General features: G+C 44.9%; 1 protein-coding gene across 2 annotated transcripts in view; it reads right to left on the reverse strand.

The window, feature by feature from the left end:
• Nucleotides 1–499: 499 nt before the first annotated feature.
• The window catches only part of PIEZO2 (piezo type mechanosensitive ion channel component 2), a 338,838-nt gene continuing 320,249 nt past the window's right edge, over nucleotides 500–19,088 (reverse strand). For both annotated transcript variants that reach the window (XM_057700316.1, XM_057700315.1), the window contains 9 exons: nucleotides 15,615–15,773; nucleotides 13,477–13,624; nucleotides 12,162–12,350; nucleotides 11,775–11,867; nucleotides 9,859–10,031; nucleotides 7,511–7,639; nucleotides 6,261–6,340; nucleotides 5,079–5,262; nucleotides 500–3,653 (listed from right to left, as the gene is read on the reverse strand). In XM_057700316.1, the coding sequence (XP_057556299.1) occupies nucleotides 3,401–3,653; nucleotides 5,079–5,262; nucleotides 6,261–6,340; nucleotides 7,511–7,639; nucleotides 9,859–10,031; nucleotides 11,775–11,867; nucleotides 12,162–12,350; nucleotides 13,477–13,624; nucleotides 15,615–15,773 (1,408 nt within the window). In that variant the 3' untranslated portion in view covers nucleotides 500–3,400. The remainder of the gene's footprint in view (nucleotides 3,654–5,078; nucleotides 5,263–6,260; nucleotides 6,341–7,510; nucleotides 7,640–9,858; nucleotides 10,032–11,774; nucleotides 11,868–12,161; nucleotides 12,351–13,476; nucleotides 13,625–15,614; nucleotides 15,774–19,088) is intronic.

Below are 19,088 nucleotides of genomic sequence, written 5' to 3' on the forward strand. Positions count from 1 at the left end.
GAATATTTCCATGTTAGCATTTTAAGTATCTTGGGGTGGTCATTTTATTAGTCACATCTCTGCAGAACCTCAGAGATGTGACATTAGACACAGTGCCTGGACCACAGTTTGTGATGAGAAACTGAATAAAGACTGAAAGTTGGGTCTTAGGTGTGGAGAGGTACAGACATTACTTACTTAATGGAGTTTCTGAGCCATTTCAGAGCCTCTGGGGACAAACTCTAGACTGACGGGTGGAGGCCCCACGAGGATGCTGGTGATGGAGGATGGACTCAATGGTGTGGCCTCAGGGGAGTTAGGGGGTTCCCAGGCTGGCTTCCTCCCTCCAGGGGGATGGCCACACGCTTGGCTAACCAGGGGCTCATGACTGAACTATGGGGTTTAAAGAAGATGACCTGGGAGGACTTTTTCTTCCCTATTCTGTGTGGGGTTTTCCATGGGGAGGAACCGCGTCACTGTACCATTTCTGGTCTCTCATATTCATTCTCCTCACTGAGTGTTTATCAATGTTACAGATGGCTTTTTATTGAAACAGATTTTTTAGATCAGTTTTGGGTTCACAGCACAAGTGAGAGGAAGGTACAGAGATTTCCCATATGCCCCCGGCCCCACACATGCACAGCCTCCCCCGTTAGCAACATCTCCCACCAGGTGAGACATTTGTTACAAGAGAGGACCTGACATTGACACGTCATTGTCACCCAAAGGCCATAGTTTAATTACAGTTCACTCTTGGTGTTGTACAGTCACTGGGTCCTGACAAATGTATCATATGACATGTATCCATCACTAGGGTATCATACACAGTATCTTCACTGCCCTGCAATCCTCCGAGCTCTGGCTGTTCATCCTTTCCTTCCCCCTTAACCCCTCACAACCACTGATCTTTTAGGGTCTCCACAGTTTTGCCTTTTCCAGAATGTCATATAGTTGCAATCATACAGTATGTAGCCTTTTCAGATTGGCTTCTTTCACTGAGTAAAATGCACCTATGTCTCTTCCATGTCTTCTCACATCCTGAGAGCTCATTTCTTTTTAGTGTGGAATAATATTCCACTGTCTGGATTCTAACATAGTATATTTATCCATTCACCTACCAAAGGACATCTTGGCTGCTTCCGAGATTTTGGCAGTTATCCATAAAGCATCCAGATGCTGGGCTTTCGCTCGGGACTAGGAAGGGCGGCGGCTCCAGCTCGCCAGTGTCCCTGGGGCTGGGTGAAACTGCGTGTCCCTCTGCCTGGCCCTCCCTCTTCAATGGCCAGACCCCACCCCCAGGTCCTTGGGGACTGTCCCTCTCAGGGCTATCTCCAGAGAGCGCATCCTAAAGGATACGTGCCCCTCATCTCTGGGCCGGGCCTGGCGCTCATTTGAGGCTGATGATGTGGCCGGTATAGCTTGCTGATCCCTGCACGTTGTCCGAGAATCAGGCTGGCCGGGGTTGTGACGAGTTGGCCTGGGTTCCCAGTTGGGCCTGCCTCCTTCTCTGGGCGAGTCCCACTCCAGCACAGGCGTCAGGCAGCACTGGTCCTTCTACATCTCTCTGTGTCATTCTGTGTTCTCCCTCCTCCACACCTGAGGCTTTCTCTTGAACCGTGTTTTCCATCCTGGCATCATTTACCTCTATGCCTGTTAGAGGGATTCCCACTCCCCTCCTTCCTAAATGGGCTGTAATGCACTCTCTCGAGATGCCCTGCTGACCTTTTTAAAAGAAAGAATTCACAACCAGGAACGTGCAGGAACAGGCTTCCTGCTGTCAGGAAATCAAGCGTGGGCTGAAGAGCTCCCTGAGTGCTCTGTGTTTATTGCTATGATGATGAGCCTTTCTCTAAGTGGAGGAGAGGCACGAGGCTTTCACGGCGGAAGCACAGGTTTGCACTGATTCCCTAGAAGACATGGGGCATCCTGTGAACTCTGATATGTTTTAAAAGCTCCACATTCACTGTAATGGTTTCCTTCTGGGAAGTTAATTTCTCACCAGTTGTTTCCTGCTTTTGTTACTCCCACAGAGCACCCACATGAGAAAACCCACAATACAACCAACAGAAGTGGATTCTTAGTTGGTATTTTAGTTCCTGGTACACAGTATAGAAAAGTCACTTTTCTAGTTCATGCAGAATGAAGGCAGAATGAAGAGTGGTCTTACAGTGACTTTACAGGATGTGCTTTATTTAAATCATCAGTCCTGATCCCAAACTACAGAGGATCATTTTTATTTTTGGACATATTCTAGTCCATTTGATGATTCTTCTCAGAAACTGTCTTTTAATATGGAATGAAAACTACATTTCAGTCACCAGTTTTTTCATGCTACATTGTTATTTCATGAAGAGGTTGTATGACCCACAATAATAATTTAAGAAAAGGCCATTTGTTTATTTCCCCAAGCTCAATATACATATTTCTTTCATAATTATGAACTTAAAAAAACCCGTCTCAGATGTAAAAATGTGAATTGGAATATGTAAACTCGTTGATAGACCTGAAAAACAGGGAAAAAAATGTCACATACTGGAAAAACCACTGCCGTGAATCATGGAAACAGGAGGAAGCGTGGGGGGTGGATGAGAGAAGAGATCAGACCTCAGTCAGTAAAGATGACAACGTCCAAGGACCCGGCCTCCAGCTGGGTGGCATCTCAGTCTGTCTCCCGGGTCGATGTTTCACGGGGAGCAGTGACTCTGAGCCAGAAAATCACCAGCTCAGAGTGAGTCACCAGCTGGGCCTCAGCAACACCGAGTCCATATATTTGTTTTGCTGCTTTTTTTTTTTTCCTGAGAGGTCACTGGTGTTTCATGGAAAGATTCTGTATTAGTCTTCAGTTAAGGTAAGGCAGTAAGTGTCACTAATGTTATCTTTTTGCTTAGAATGAGGCTTATCCTTCCACTGGCATCACCATGGGTCACTGCCCGCCCCCCCCCTTTCCCCCAGACATATGTGTAGGAGTTTTCAGCCCCTGTTCTGGTGCGTGTTTGGGGTGCAGGGCCCCTGTCCTCACACAGAGTGCCATGCATTGCGCTGCACTGTAGCATCTTCAGGAGGGCACTGTCCGGCGCAGGAGAAGGCCTTTCCTTCCTCCTCCACCTTCTGTTCCGTTTCTCTGGGGGACAAGACCCATCCATGACTCCTTCACACAGTCAATCAGAATGCGAGACACCATGGACTAAAACATAAAGCGCGTAGCCCTGATTTCAGAGGAATGGAATTACAAAGGACTTTTTGATAACACCTTTGCTCACAGCTCTGAGGGCAAAAGGAAGCCCAGTCCTTCTGCACCTGTCAGAAGAGAAGCCGTTTCCACCGAACTAGAAATGCTTAGCTCTTAGGAGAATATTGTGCTTTTCTTTTTTCTTTGGAAAATTCCAACGTTAACTTGGCTTGCGGCCTATGGCCTGGGGCGTCAGTTTGTTTTCTCCCTGGTCCATTTGATCATGGTTTCTGGCGAACGGTATAGGAATATTAATTTGGCATAGAGATCCTCCTCCAGTTCCAGCTCCCCAGTCTCTCGAACTAAAAAAATATCTGTGCACAACTTCAAAATCCGATCCACGTTCGGAAGCTCTTCAAACATGATGGAGTGAGAAATCCCGCTGAAGAATTCACGGACAAACTTTCCAATCACCAGGACCACTGAAGCGTAGAGGCCCATGATACTGAAAAAAAAAAAAAAAAAGAGGTAGAAATGTATCTGGTAGAAATGATTAAGAGAACATGCCTAAAAGAAAAAAAAAATAACATTTTCCCTCAAATGCCATAAAAGATATGATAGACTTACCAAAGCTTAAATTGTCCCCCTTTGGTGAAAACACTGACTTTTTTGCTGATTAAGAAGGTAATGTGCATAAAGATGTAGATGCAGAGAATGGACTGGAGGACACGGGGTTTGGGGGGGTGGCGAAGGGGAAGCTGGGACAAAGTGAGAGAGTAGCATAGACTATATACACTACCAACTGTAAAATAGAAAGCCAGTGGGAAGCTGCTGTATAACAAAGGGAGATCAACTTGATGGTAGATGATGCCTTAGAGGGCCAGGACAGGGAGGGTGGGAGGGAGTCGCGAGAGGGAGGGGATATGGGGATATATGTATAAATATAGCTGATTCACTTTGGTGTACCTCAAAAGCTGGTACAAGAGTGTAAAGCAATTATATTCCAATAAAGAGCTAAAAAAAAAAGAGAAGGTAATGTATGCTTTTTTTTTTTTTTTTAATTACACGTTACAGAACTGTAGGACTTGAAAAATGAAAGTCCTTTGAAATCTCACATTCTGGAAACAACCACTGTTAATAGTTGGTGTATGAACTTCTGGTGGTTTTACTGCATATATTATATGCATAAGCTACATGATATATGTGATGGAAATGCGGTTGTATTATATACACTTTTCTGTATTGGGAACTTTGCCCTGCCTTTCTCGAGATTCATGTTTATAATCAAATTCTGGATAGACAATGATTTCTTAAGAGGGTCATTCTGGGAAGTGGAAAACTCTGTACTAGCATCTTGTAGAGGGTGTGCCTGTCCTAGGATTGAAGCATCAGAACATGGAGAAATGGTAAAATCAGGCATGTCCCAAACTGTGATTTCTAACTGACCCTCTATCTGCTCAGGTCAGAAGGCAATGTTAGCAGAAAAGAGAACTCTACACCAGTTTCTAGTTTAAACCCTGAATTACACCAAAACTGTGCTGTAACAGGAAGGTATCGTTAAGCTGGAACTATGGCTTCTGCTCCTATGCTTGGTGGTAGGACTCACATAAGGCATTTCAATTAATTTAGGACTCTGGTTCCTCAGTTTTTAAAAGGAAGGGCCCTGTGACAAACCATAATGGAAAAAGAGTATGAAAAAGTATATATATGTATAACTGAGTCACTTTGCTGTACAGAAGAAATTAACCTAACATTGTAAATCAACTATACTTCAATAAAATTTAAAAAATGAAATAAAATGGAGGGCCAAGGATCTGTGAATTCTAATAATGCAGCTATAGAATTTGAGAATTCAAAGAAGATAAACAACTTCAATGTGACGTGATACAAAGGTGGACTCTTGTAACTACTGACTGAGAAATGGCCTTACCCGTAGCCGGCCAGGAACCCCAGGCTTGGGGGGCTGACCTTGTCGTTGAAGACCACCAGCTCCAGGGCCTGCATGTGCTGGTTGTAGATTCTGTTCCCAGTCAAGTTGAGAACCCACCACTCACTGTTGGATTTGGTTGTATTGTCTCTGGACAAAATGACGGTGATGTTCATGAAGTTATTTTCTGGACAAGGAGAAACATGAAATCAAGTTAGCAGGAGAGTTTAAGGAATTCATGCACTTCAGCCGTTCTCGGATGAACCAGGATGGCCTGGTTGGTGCCTGTGGCATCCGATTCCAGGATGGGGACACGCGGGCACGTCGGCTCTGCAAGAGGAAAAGGAGGATGGGGCCTGGATGTTGCGACATGAGACAGTAACCAAGTCACAGGGAGAATGGAAGACCCGTCACCAGAGCACGTTTGCTGACAATTCCAAACAACTAATTAGACATTTAAAAGCCCCAGTAGCTGATTTTTGATGGTATTGATGGATTCCTTCATGTTACCACTGTTTACTGAGTCTCTTCCAGGAGGAAGGTGGTCCTGGAGGTGCTAAGGGGTCACCAAATTGCACGGAGCCTGGTTCAATGGGAAAGGCCATGCACACAAGCGCTATTTATGGGCACGTGGCAACCACCACAGCACCAGCACTGACAAGGTCTGTTACCTGGGGGAGACCACTTCAGGGTGGTATGATCCCTGAGGGCTTCCCAGAGGAGGTGACTTCTGAGCTGAGTTTTGCTGGGTGAGAACTTTAATAGATGGAGCCCTACTGTTGGTACTCAGTCACCCTCAGGCTGAATCAAGTCCATTTCCTGCCATCTTTTTATTGTTCTTATTCTGAGGCCTTCAGAGTGAAGCTGTATGAGGCAGTTTTCTGCCAAAGATATGGTTGCTAACAGAAACTCGTAAAAAGATTCTGATGAATCAGTTAACGTCGCTAAATGTGGATTTAAGTCAATCAAGTTCTATATCAATGAAAAAAGGAAGATGAAGAACCGGGGTGAGTAAATGATCCCTTCTTGCTAGTGGACACAGCCCAGAACCTTAGGCTTCTTACACACTGTGTCATAGGGGAAAGAAAACTGGAAAGGAGCTTGATAAAGGCTGAAAATGCAAACTAGACACTGAATAAAAGAAAGTTTAAGAAACGTTCTGAAGCCATTCCTTCTCATTCTTACCTGATAAAAGCTGCTTTATGGGTTTGGAGTTAGAGTCACTGGGTGCTTTCACGTAGTACGGGTAAATCCTTTCTATGGTCCTAGGCATGAAGAGAACAAACGATAATTAAGTTTTAGTTGTTTTATCCATGCAGAATTGTTTTTTTTCTGTCATTATTTTTGACCTCATTTCAAACAAATAATGGTGACAATCTTCCTATAACTACACAATGTGCAGTCACCATAGTTTATGGGCTTTGATTATAATCAGAAATCTCTGAAGCTGAATAAATTCACCAGGTTCCAGCCAGACACTCATGCCAACTCTGTACACAAGCTGTTTAATGGCTTAAAGATGGCTACAGCGATTTTCCCACATCTGTGACTTTTCTGAAGCAAGGGGCTGTCTTTCTTGCTAGGATCCTACTACTCTTCCAATTTTAATTTTTAGGATTTCAGAACTCTCTCCAGTGAAGTGGGCTGCCCAAGTTGATCCAGGGAGGGAGGTGGGGGGACAGAGGACTGGCACCCGAGGCCTTAGTCCGCCCTGCGCATGGGCCACCCCCTCTTTCCAGGCCTGCTTTCTCATCCGGGAAGTGATGGGGAGGATTTGAGGGTCCTCAGGGGCCCTTAGTGTTTAGTGAGTGACAATGGTACTTTAGGGACCACGTCTGAGGGCTGCATCATGGCGGTTCTCCCACTCAGCACATTGACCTGAGGCTGGGGCAGATGGGGGACAGAGCTGGGCTGCGGGGCGTCTGGAATACTTCACTTAGCAGTTTTGGACCAATAGCAGTTTTTTTCTCCTGCTGGTTCTTATATTAGAATCTAACATCACAGCTTGGATGTTTGCAGTGGACCATTGTATGGCAGGACAATATGTTAAGATACAGCTTTTCCCCTCAAATTTCCATGTACCCCTTTTCTTCTCCTCACCCCATTCATTAGCCAGGTATTCGGTGCCCCAGGGGCAGGGGTAACAGTAGAAAAGGGTCTCCCAGGGTCTTTCCCTGGCTTTTGGTGATCGCTGTCAGATGAGAGCAAGGTTTGCTCCCCAGAGAAGGTGTCAGTCCTTCCCAGACGAGGTGGGCAGAGGGGGTGGGAGGAAAGCAGACGTGCTTTGATCCAGCCCATCGAGGACTCTAGGCACAGGCTCACTTGAATTACCAGAGAAGGAAGAAATCAAGTTTCTTGCACACATGTGCTTGTAGAGATTTTGTACCAGATACACATACTTACTGACGCTGTATTAACAATAACAATCAACTTACACTGGGGTTTTGGAACTTTCTGTGTTGTTGCCAGCTATCATTTTAGCAATGTGCTCTCGTGTCGTATTTTTAAGAGGAAAAGAAAGCTTATCTGTTGCTATTTCTGCTTTTGCACCCAGACTCATGTTTCTGTGAAGAAAAAAAAAGAGAGCTCAACATCAGTGGTTATGCAGAAGTCTGCAGGGCAGATTAAAAACTCACTGAACTATTAATCTTGCAAAGTTTCATTGGGTCCACCGTTCTCAACCCCAACCTCTCTGTCTACCTCACCTTTACATCCAGCCCCTTAGACATCCAGGGAGGCTGCAAACACCTTTAACATAGATCACAGGTGAGGAGGAAGAGTGTGGCGACCCCAAGAGAAATGATGATCTAATAGGGATTCTGAAACACTTTATATTAACCCAGTGACATTAGTCCCCATGGGCGCTCACAAAATCCACGTTTTACAGAGAATGTTCACAATGAGATGTCACCTCACACCTGTCAGAATGGCCATGATGGCCATCGTTAAAAAGACAAGAGATAGCAAGTGTTGGTGAGGATGTGGAGAGAAGGGAACACGTGCACTGTTGGTGGGAATGTAAATTGCTACAAGCACTGTAGAAAACAGTTTGGAGAGGCCTCGAAAAATTAAAAATAGAACTACCATATAATTGAGCAATCCCACTTCTGGGTATTTTTCCAAAGAAAATGAAAACACTAACTCGAAGGGATATCTGCACCCCCATGTTCACTGCAGCACTATTAACAATAGCCAAGATACGGAAGTATCCTAAGTGTCCATCAACAGATGAATGGATAAAGAAGATGTGATACACACACACACACACACACACACACACACACACAGAGGAATATTATTCAGCCATAACAAAGAATGAAATCTTGCTATTTGTGACAACGTGGATGAAACTTGATAGCATTAGGCTAAGTGAAATAAGTCAGAAATACTGTATAATCTCATTTATATGTAAAATCTAAAAATAACACAAAACCTGAACTCACAGATACAGAGAATGAGTTGGTGGTTCCCAGAGGTGGGGGTGGTGGGAATGGTGAATGAAATGGGTGAAGGAGGTTAAAACGTACAAACTTCCAGTTACTACGTAAGTCAGTCCTGGGGATGGACTATACAGCATGGTGACTATAGTTAATAAAACTGTATTGTGTATTTGAAAGATGCTAAGACAGTAGATCTTAAAAGTTCTCATCACGAGGAAAAACATTTTGTAACTGTGTGGTGATGGATGTTAACTAGACTTCTTGTGATCATTTTGAAATGTATACAAATATCAAATCATTATGTTGCACCCCTGCAACTAAAATAACGCTCCATGTCAATAATATCTCAATTAAAAACAGGGTGTTCAATCAGAAATTGGTTTTTAATTTTGGGGGGTGGATCTTCAAAGGAAGGGTTTAGGAAGTGCATTTTTGCTAGTACAGAATTCCATGCGAGGAGTTTGGGACATTTAAAAGGAGAAAATAAGATTAAAGAAGGAGTTCTTTAAATTCTGAGCAGCCCCTCTCAAAATTCTTCTTTATTTCATTGTGATTTCAGATTCTAGAAGGCTTTCTTCCTAACCTACCGAGATTCTTTCTTAATTACAACCAAGAAGTTGGTATTATCGACCCAACAAACCTACCACAAGACTGCCCAGAGTCCTAAGTCAGCCTTTTGTGAAGGATACTGAGCTAATCAGCCTGGGTATTGCATCCAGGCCCCCAAACAGCCCCCCTGACAGCCCAAGTCTTTTCGGGCTTTCAGATGCAAGAACTTTTCCCCAGATGTGTTGTGTGGTGGCCACTGGCTGGCCAGAGGCTCAGGTCGGGTGGGAAGGAATCTCCCTGCTCTCCTGTCCTAGGACTGCCCAGAGGCTCTCCCAGCTCAGGCTCAGAGAAAAGAGCTGCTGGGGCTCCCCAGTGCTGGAGGCCTGCAAGGGAGAATCAGGGTTCCCGGGGCTGCACATCCTTTGTGATTACGACCAGACCCCAAGCTCAGGGAAATCTGACACTTCACCGGACTTGGTTTTACTTTATGAGTCATCACCCTTTTTCTTTTCTCTCCGCCTCTCTCTTGTTCATTGACCTCATTGCCAGCCTCTTTAAAGCTGAAGTTAGTAGAAAAACGGAAAACTAAGAAGTTCTTCGTTTTGTTAGTGATTCCCAGGCAAACCATTATTTAATAAACAAAAATGTTAGCTGTAGCGTCCAATGAATGTTCCCAAGAAGTAATGTGAACCAAGATGCGCATTAACCTGAGGTTTCCATCCCTCCACGCCCCCCACCCGCCCCGAGTTCAGGTTGGAGAAGGGAGAAATTATGCACGGAAATACAGTAACTACCTCTGAATACTCCATGAAAAAACAACAGAGAAGCTACTATTGGGATCCTTGAGCTCTTGTATCATTTTCTGCTTACTGGGAGGGCTGATGGTCCACAAAGAATTTGAGTTTCCTTCCAGTTCTGCTACTGTTATGTCTTCTTTTTCATAATTTTCCAGAAATTGCATAGCACCCTGTGTGCACACAAATACACTTGCATAAATAGATCACATACCTGAGGATGTGTAAGAAAGTAACTACTCTTCCCTTTAACTGACTGTATTCAGGGGGGAGCTCTTCAATCCGATTGTACAGGAGGATCTCTGTACAATCCCTACAATGGGTTGTCTGGTGTGTTCTGGTACTAACAGCTCCTGTCACATCACCAAACCCCAGGGGTGATGTTGCCACACCCACGGCCATAGAATCATTCCAATCAAAGAGTAAAGAAAAATCAGATGATTTAGTGTCATTTTTTCCTTTCCACTAAAGAAAGACATCTATCAACTACTGGGGACCATCCCTCTCATGAGAGAGTCAGATTTAATCCACCCAGGACACCCGGGCCCCTCCTTATAGCTGCGTACTCCTCAAGATTAGTTTTGACAGTGTGCATTACAGGCCGATTATTTTACAAAAGAGAACAGCATCTGTTTGCCTAATCACTTCATTTATAAAAATCATCATGCGTAAAGCCAATTTTAATTGTGAAGAATCATGCTACCACCTTATTAAAAGCACAGGATGTAGACAAAAGGATGGCATCAGCCACAGCTCTGCTACCAGAACATCATCCCTGTTTTACCCAGTAGAGGATGCGTATCTTAATTTTTAACATAACAAGAAATGATAGTATCCTTTTATTTTTTATTGGCGTATAATTGCTTTATAATGTTGTGTTAGTTTCTGCTGTACAATAAAGTGAATCAGCTATATTTATACATCTATCCCCTTTCTCTTGGACCTCCCTCCCTCTATCTCACCCATCTAGGTCATCACAGAGCACCGAGCTGAGCTTCCTGTGCTTTATAACAATATCCTTTTACATTTATGTTTCATTTTGAGAAATTTTCATGCCATGAAATCATCTTTGTAATGATTATCTTATTGCAGAGGAAGTTGCTTGGAAAACCTGCCGTAATAGATTCACTCAGTCTCCACCTGTTGAACCCCAAGCTGCCTCCAGTTCCTACTAACACGGAGGATTTCCTCACAGGCAGGCACCTGCCTGGAGCTTTCCCATATTTTGAATGACTTCCTTAGGATCGATTCCCAGAGTAGACCTACCAGTCTAAAGGGATCAATGTCTACCACAATTTAAAAAATTTAAGAAGGATCAACACCTGTTGTGCTTAACATGAAAATACTCTGAATTAGAATTATGTTTAGGGACTTTCCTGGTGGCGCAGTGGTTAAGAATACACCTGCCAATGCAGGGGACACAGGTTCGATCCCTGGTCGGGGAAGATCCCACATGCCTTCGAGCAACTAAGCCCGTGCACCACAACTGTTGAGCCTGTGCTCTAGAGTCCACAAACCACAACTACTGAAGTCCATGTAACTAGAGCCTATGCTCTGCAACCAGAGAAGCCACCAAAGTGAGAAGCCCTTGCACCACAACAAAGAGTAGTCCCTGCTCGCCACAACTAGAGAAAGCCCTTGCACAGCAAGGGTGACCCAACACAGCCAAAATTAATAAATTAATTAATTAATTAAAAAAAGAATTATGTTTATTATCACTTATGTCCAATAATATGGACATAACATCTCAGATGATCAAAGTGGCCAGTGGCCAGGAACCTGCTGTGTGTAACAAATAACTCCCGGAAAATCCTGCCCACCAGCTCAGGCCACGGCAAAATGGTGAATAAGGTGACAGCAGTCAGCCGGCCCAGATGACAGGTGTTCATCGAGACTGACTCCATGCATTTACTTACGGTGTCCTTAGAAAAGGCTTTAATAAATTTATTAAACTTTGGCTGGTCCATAACTTTCAGCTGGCTTTGCTGGGCACTCATTGTGAAGATAGGCTGGAAAACAGACATACACAGGATGGTTAATATTCCAAAGCCCTTCTCTGTATCCTGGGTTCCAAGAAAAACATCAGGTCGTGCATTATCCACAACCAGAGCAGAACTCTGCCTTCACGGTCTTCTGCACCTTAGTTCACGTATCACATATCTGCAGAACCGTCAAAATTCAGACAGGATATGTGGGTCCACAAAACCTAAGTAAGTCCTCCAGGTGGTTATCAGGGAAGCGCACGGCTGGGCAAGGGGGTGGGGTGGGGGAGGAGGAGACCCCGGAGGGAGGTGCGCCGTTACCTGGTACCCGCCCAGGGTAATTGTGACCGAGACATCCAGGGGCTGGTTGATGACCCCGGCGACAGACTTGACCAGAGACATGAAGAGCAGAGGGAACCAGACAATGCAGATGAGCAGCACGATGATCATGCCTCCCATCCCGTACTTGACCACCTTCTTCTTCTTCTGCCCCCGGGGCTGCGGGTACCTCTGCAACAGAAGGGCCTCGCTCAGCTCAGGTGGGGTTCCCGGCAAGAGGCGGGTGGGGGAGGACCACAGGGCCGGCCCCAGATTGAGTTCTGAATCTGCTCTGAATCCATCCTGCCCCAACCTGGGAACAAGGCAGGCAGTGATGCAGGGCTGCGAGGAGCCCGCTGCACGGACCCACGAGGGTACCATGAGGTCCATCGCGGCGAGTGACCGTCTCCTTAACAGGGCTGTGTGGGTTTGCAGGGGGGAAAACCTATGGACCAAGGAACCAAAGCCTCTGCTGAAAAAACCTCTGGTTTTAAGGGATCAGGCAGGAGAAGGACATTTTACTTCAAATTTCTGAATATTCCAAACCTGTGCTTTTCACTGGGCTCCTCCCCATTGTGGTGGGTGGAAAACATTTTAACTTCATTCATGACACACACTGTCAGGATGATGTTGTCCAAGCTGGGATCACCTCCATTTGCTGCTTCAAGGGCTCCCCAGCCCCGAGCTCAGGCTGCAGGTAAAGGGCCCAGCTTTGCCACGTGCCATGGAAACTGCTTGGTCTACATGCCTGTTCCTTGCTTAGATGCTGCTTCTTGGGACCTGTTTACTTTCAGGGCTACCCTGGAGGCTGGACTACATACATACGGTAAACTTTTGAAAAATCCCTAAAACAATCATAATTCCATCCATATTTAAACCTTAGTATTCAACCTAGCAGAATAAGCACATATTTGCACTTCCACGTCCTTTGTGCCAAGAGGTTACATTGTCCCTCATCAAAGAGTGAATCAGAGGGTGAGCCTGAGTCCCAGACACCTGACCCCACTTTACTCCAGCACATCTCATTCCCAAACGAGCCATTTCAGAAATACTGGGTCACACAGCAATGTATCATTTCTTCTTAAAATAACCACAATATACAGATGCCAGAAGAACACATCTGGATGCTATTCTCACTAAGGCAGCAGCAGGTCCAAGATTTCTAACTCGAGTAGGATGAAATCAATGGGACATTTATAGGTCCTAGTAGCATCTGCCTCATTCATTTGGCCACAAAACTCGCAGAAGTTCTATTAATCTTATAACCAGCCTGCGTCTAAGAGAAACAAATAGGGCAAAGGCGTCAAAACTAGCTTACCTTTTCCGACTCCCGCCAACACTTGAGGATGAATATGTGAGCGTAGATGTCCTCCACACAGATCCAGCTGGACAGGCTCAGGGTCGTGTCCGTCCACACCCAGTCCATCACGGCCCTCAGCTCTGTCAGAAAAGGCACGAGGCGGAACCTGGCAGGAACCACGTCTTGTTAGAGGGACAGTTGTGGGGTGGGCCCCATCACCCAGCCAACCCCACGGGCTCACAGAAGTCCTAACTGTCTCAGCCCTGACGACTTAGAATAAATTCTCAAGGCGACCATTATGGTCAAATCCAACATGCAATACAACTGCTTTTCATTGTAAATCCAATAAAGGATTGGTATTTTCCTTTTGTTTGTTTGTTTGCTGATGGTCTTAACAGACTGGAATTCCTTTTATAAGTAAGTTTGTAGATGTCTTCAATTTCTTTCATTAAAGTCTTACAGTTTTCATTATACAAATCTTTCACTCCTTTGGCTAAATTTTTCTTAAAGTATTTTATTGTTTTTGATGCTACTGCAAATGGGAGAGTTTTCTTTCTTTTTCAGATGTTTCGTTGTGAGCATATACAAACACAACTGATTTCTGTATGTTCATTTTATATCCTGTAACTTTACTGAAAATGTCCCTTAGTTCCAACAGGTTATGAGTGAGTCTTTAGGATTTTCTCTATTAAGATTGTATCGGGGGAAGGAATAAATTAGGAGGTTGGAATTGACATATACACACTACTATATAGAAAATAGATAACCGATGAGGACCTACTGTATAGCACAGGGAACTCTACTCAATATTTTGCAATAACCTATAAGGGGAAAGAATCTGAAAAAGAATATATATACTTACATATATATTCTTTAGTTATATATACATATTATATACATAGATATTATATATGTATGTATAACTAAATCACTGTGCTGAACACCTGAAACTAATACAACATAGTAAATCAATTACACTTCAATTTAAAAAATTAATTAAAAAAATCATATCATCTGCAAACAAACACAATTTTACTTTTTAAACATTGTGTCTGCTATGAGAATCTGCTGGTCTTAGGATTATTGAATTGCGGGAGCTTTGCAGTCAAATGACCTGGGGAGGGTTCTACACTTGGTAGGGGAAAGATGAGGGCAGGTGAGAAAAGTCGGAGGGTGTGGCCAGGTCATCTGGGGCACAGCAGGGCCCACAGCTGGGGGACCTACTAGGTGACTGAGGCTATTGGGACCCCAGCTCAGTCTCTTGTGTTTCAGCTGGCAGTGGGTTGGCCTGGACTCCTCTGGGGTCTGTTCCTTGTTTCTTGACCAACACAGAGCTCCTCCCAGGCTGGGGTTCATCCCAGACCCTCCCAGCAGTTTGGGCTGCCCCCGGATTGCTCCCTGGAGCTCCTGAGTTTGAGGGGCAGCACCATTCCACCCCCTTGAAGACATGTCAGGCCCCTCCCAACACGGGGCAGCAAGCAGTGAAACTCTGACACGCGTGGTGGTTGTCAACATCTGAGCACACTCAACGCCCCTCCGGGACTGAGTCCCCAATCTCAGCGCCCGGTGCTCTGGGGGCCAGCAGTGCCCCAGCAGCCTGACCCTCACCCTGTGGTATAATCTCCAGCAGAACCGGGAGGGGTTGCTCACAGCGAAACGCTCACACAGAAGGACCAACGTGTTTGTGTGAGTGACTAGAACTACCTACAAGGAACAGGTTGGCATTAGGTAATGTTAGGTGGAACAGGTGTCCCTCCCACCCACGGCTTGTGGCCCGAGCAAAATTCCAGAGGCGTTTGGGACGCTCCAGATCCCAAACATTCTGTTGCATTCGGCCCAGAGTATATTAATACTCAGGATCAGGGACCCCAGTTTTTCACCCTGAAGTATCATCACTGTAATTACACAGGATACAGAAATAGAAAACGAACCCACGCGGCTGACCCTAGAGCAGCATCCTGGGTAGGTGGAACCACACACGGAAAGGTGTTTCAAGGGGCCACACCGGCTCTCCTGTCAAACACCGCGGGAGCCCCGCAGGACCCACAGGCTGAGGTCACCAGCATCCTCTCCACGCCTTCCCAGGGAGGGGACACAATGCCTTCCCACGCCAACCCCCCTATGCGATTGGCTGTGACAGCACAGAGCATCCTCACCCTTGAAACAAGAAGAGGTTGACGTAGTTGTAGCTCTTGGTGAGGAAGTTTCCGAGGACCCGCGTTGGGTAGCCGCAGCGGATCTGGTAGGCGGACAACCCGAAATACACGCATTTCACAAAGTACCAAAGCTGGGCTACCAGGTTCTGGCTGAATTTCCTGAGATGTGAAAACACAGAAAAGTGGAGGGATGGAATACTCTTCTGGAACAAAAGGACACCAGTTTAGGATGGAGAAAAAAACTCTAATTGCCCCTCTGGCATTAAAGGCAATTCAGTAAATTCTCTCCACATAGTAGGTCCCTTCAAAAGCAAGAGGTGGGGTCAGAAAATCTCATGATTAAAAAAAATTCCTATGACTGTCCCCGCAGTTTATTAGAGCATTATTCAGTTGTTTCAGCCATAATTAAAATAAGTTACTGTTAAGGGAATTTATCGATACTAACAAACATTTTCTCAGGACGCAGATGGTGCTGCTATCATGGTCCAAATTAAAGCTCAACAAAGAAAAAGCCAAAATGTGTTTTTTACTTAACAAGACCCATAACTTGGAAGATGTAGGAGAAAGAATTCTGAGACGTGACCCCCCATTTTTTTGCTATAAGTATATAAGACAGGTCATGGGTTAATACATTTTTGACACCACCTGGCTTTTGGTTCCAGTTTTCTTTGCTAAGGAGTTTGTTCCTGATGCCATCATTTTTCTAAATGTCAATGTCTTTATTTGAAAAGTTTCCCTCGCTCTGAAAATCTATGACTCTATGATTTACTAACTTGCCTTTTTTGACGCCCTCAACGTTAGCAATAGCAGTCCCCTCTCCTGATGGATAATTAATGAAGAGACCCATAGTGTTGAACGGTTCATGAATGCTCCCGTAAGTCTGAGCAAAAACTTAGTGGAACTAAATGTCACACTAGAAAAAAAATTAGAACAATGACATATAGGATCATTTTTAACTTCGGATAAATGCAGCATTCTGTGTCTTAGACATGATTAGTACAATTTTTTTTTTTAAAAATCAGACTTTTGACTCAGTAAGACTTGGGTATAATCTTCCCTGTGTTTAAAATTAAGAGCAATACTTGAAGTTTTTTAGACAAAGCCGTGTATTACTCTTTATGTTGTATCCTGGATTTGTCATATTTTCAATTTTGTTATTATATGAAAACATGTATTCTTATTTTTTAATTGAAAACAGCTATTCTTTAGTTGACGAGGTCTAAGAACAAGCCAGGAACACGGAGGCCTATGTGTCTGGGGACCTACAGGCCCCCTCTGGGATGTGGGCTGCTGGAGATCTCAGAAATGTCACTTATGGAGAGTCTCTGCTGCGGAGAAACCCAGATTCCGTATTTCAGGACTTCGGGAGTTACTTTAACTGTATTTGACCATGGTGTAAACTTGACAAGTTATCAGTAAGATATCAGATAATTTACAGAGAGCCCCTATCAGCTACCCAGTTCCTCATCTTTCTAGGGACATACTGGTAGGACATTAGGGAAGTGTATGTTCTTATCTCTTCAGGGAAATGCACTTTGATTTTACAGATACTTGATATGAAAACTACATTGGGAAGAATTCCTCTATATTTATCAACGTTACAGTCAAAAACTTAAAACTATGTTGCCTTCTCTTCTTTATAAAAGGACCAACCCAAGTTTTACTTATGAAAAAAAGTCCCCTTCTATGATGTTAAAGTAGGTCAACTTGGAACAAGTACTAGTTAACCTACAGGTCCTGAAGCAATCATGTTAACCATAAATAGGGACATTGAGGTTGTCCTGTACTGGGGAGCGTTTGTGGCATGTGTACATGGTTTATTCCTGGAGGTTGGAGTCACCCTCTCCACGTCTGCCTCAGCACCTACCAGGCAGAGCTGTGTAGAATGTAGGGAGTCCCAGGCTGTTTGTGGGCTAAAGGTTGTGATGCACACAGGAAAAGTCACTTACTAGATAAATTATGCGAGATATCCGAGCTTCCTAGTCCTCAATGTTATGACCGGCAGCCCTCATTTTCCCCTGTAGAGCTTAGAAGACTCCTATTTCTCCCCTTATTCTTTCCTTGTTTGCAAAGGATTTAGACAATATGACTATTAATCAGTGGTTTCTCTTTAAACAATGACATTTTCAGTAACAATATTTGAAGGAGGAAAAGTGAATTTTGGAGGTTAAGGAGTAGCAGCACAGTTTGAAATGTCAAAAAATTATGTTGTCACTGACAGGCTGGCATGATGCCAGAGGCTCACCAATCCTAATATATCCCAAATTAAAGATCCAAAACCAAAGACAGGAATAGTCTGCTGCACTAAAGGTCTGAGGCCTAAAGGTGAGATCTGAGGAGAATAATTGAGCTTTGTGGCCACAGTTTGGTGACTGTCACGGTGTCGTGAGCCTGGGAGCCTGCTGTGTGGAGGGCCTTCCCATGAGACGGGTCCTTGCTTTATTCATGTGGCTGTCACGGCCCTTTTCTCCTGGTCTGCTGCCCTGGAGATAACAGGTGCTCGATAAACGCGACATTGAATTGAATATGCACGATTGTAAGACACCCCAGAGAAGTTCTCATTCATTTGGTCCTTATAATAGATATTTCAGCATGTTTGGTTGGCAGGTGTTGTTGCTACGCTGTTGATCTCCTCAAAAGCCTGGGACGGCAGCATGGTTGACAGAAGAATACCCCCCAGCTCCCACCCAAAGATGTGCATGTCCTAGTCCCAGACCCTGGGACCGTGTGACCTCCCACGGCAAAGAGCATTTGACAGACGTGCTAAAGTCGGGACCTAGAGAGGGGGGAGCATCCGGGACTGTCCAGGTGGCCCCACAATCAGGAAGTCCTTAGTGGGAGACAGCCTTGCTCAGCCGTGGGCAGAGGGAGACGTGGCAGGGGAGCAGATGCTGGGTTTGGAGCTGGAGGAGGAGACCACGGGCACAGAGCATGGGCGTCTCTAGAAGCTGGAAGAGGCCAGGAGGTGGATTCTCCCCTGGGGCCTCAGAAAGGATCACAGCCCTGCCCACACCTTGAGTTCAGTCCTGTGAGACCTGGGTCTGCCCCCTGACCTACAGAACTGCAAGACGACACACTTGCAATTGCTTTAAACTCTCAGTGGGTAGTCATTTGCTACGGCAGCAGTGGGACACCAATGCAAGCAGGAAAAACCAAAACTTTTGCTTATTTGATCTAAAAGGACTAAAGTGCTGAAAGGACTCTCAGTGGCTTCGATGTTGCCATATTTCTGGAAGCTCTGGTCTCTGCTGAGCCCCCTGTCAAGACATGGCAAAGGTCTAGGCTCTAGGGCTCTGGAACTCTCTCTTGGGACTAGAATAATCAAATCCTTTTCACACTGCAGAGTGAAATAGTAGGCTGTGTTACTTAAAAAAATCTGCTTGGCAAGTACGGGATGCTTCCCATGGGAGTAGGAGTGCGGTATACAGTAGGTGCAGTATAGAGTAGGTGTAGTATACCATAGGTATAGTATAC

The sequence above is a fragment of the Hippopotamus amphibius genome, chromosome 11 (genome assembly GCF_030028045.1).
Source record: "Hippopotamus amphibius kiboko isolate mHipAmp2 chromosome 11, mHipAmp2.hap2, whole genome shotgun sequence".
NCBI lineage: Eukaryota > Metazoa > Chordata > Mammalia > Artiodactyla > Hippopotamidae > Hippopotamus > Hippopotamus amphibius.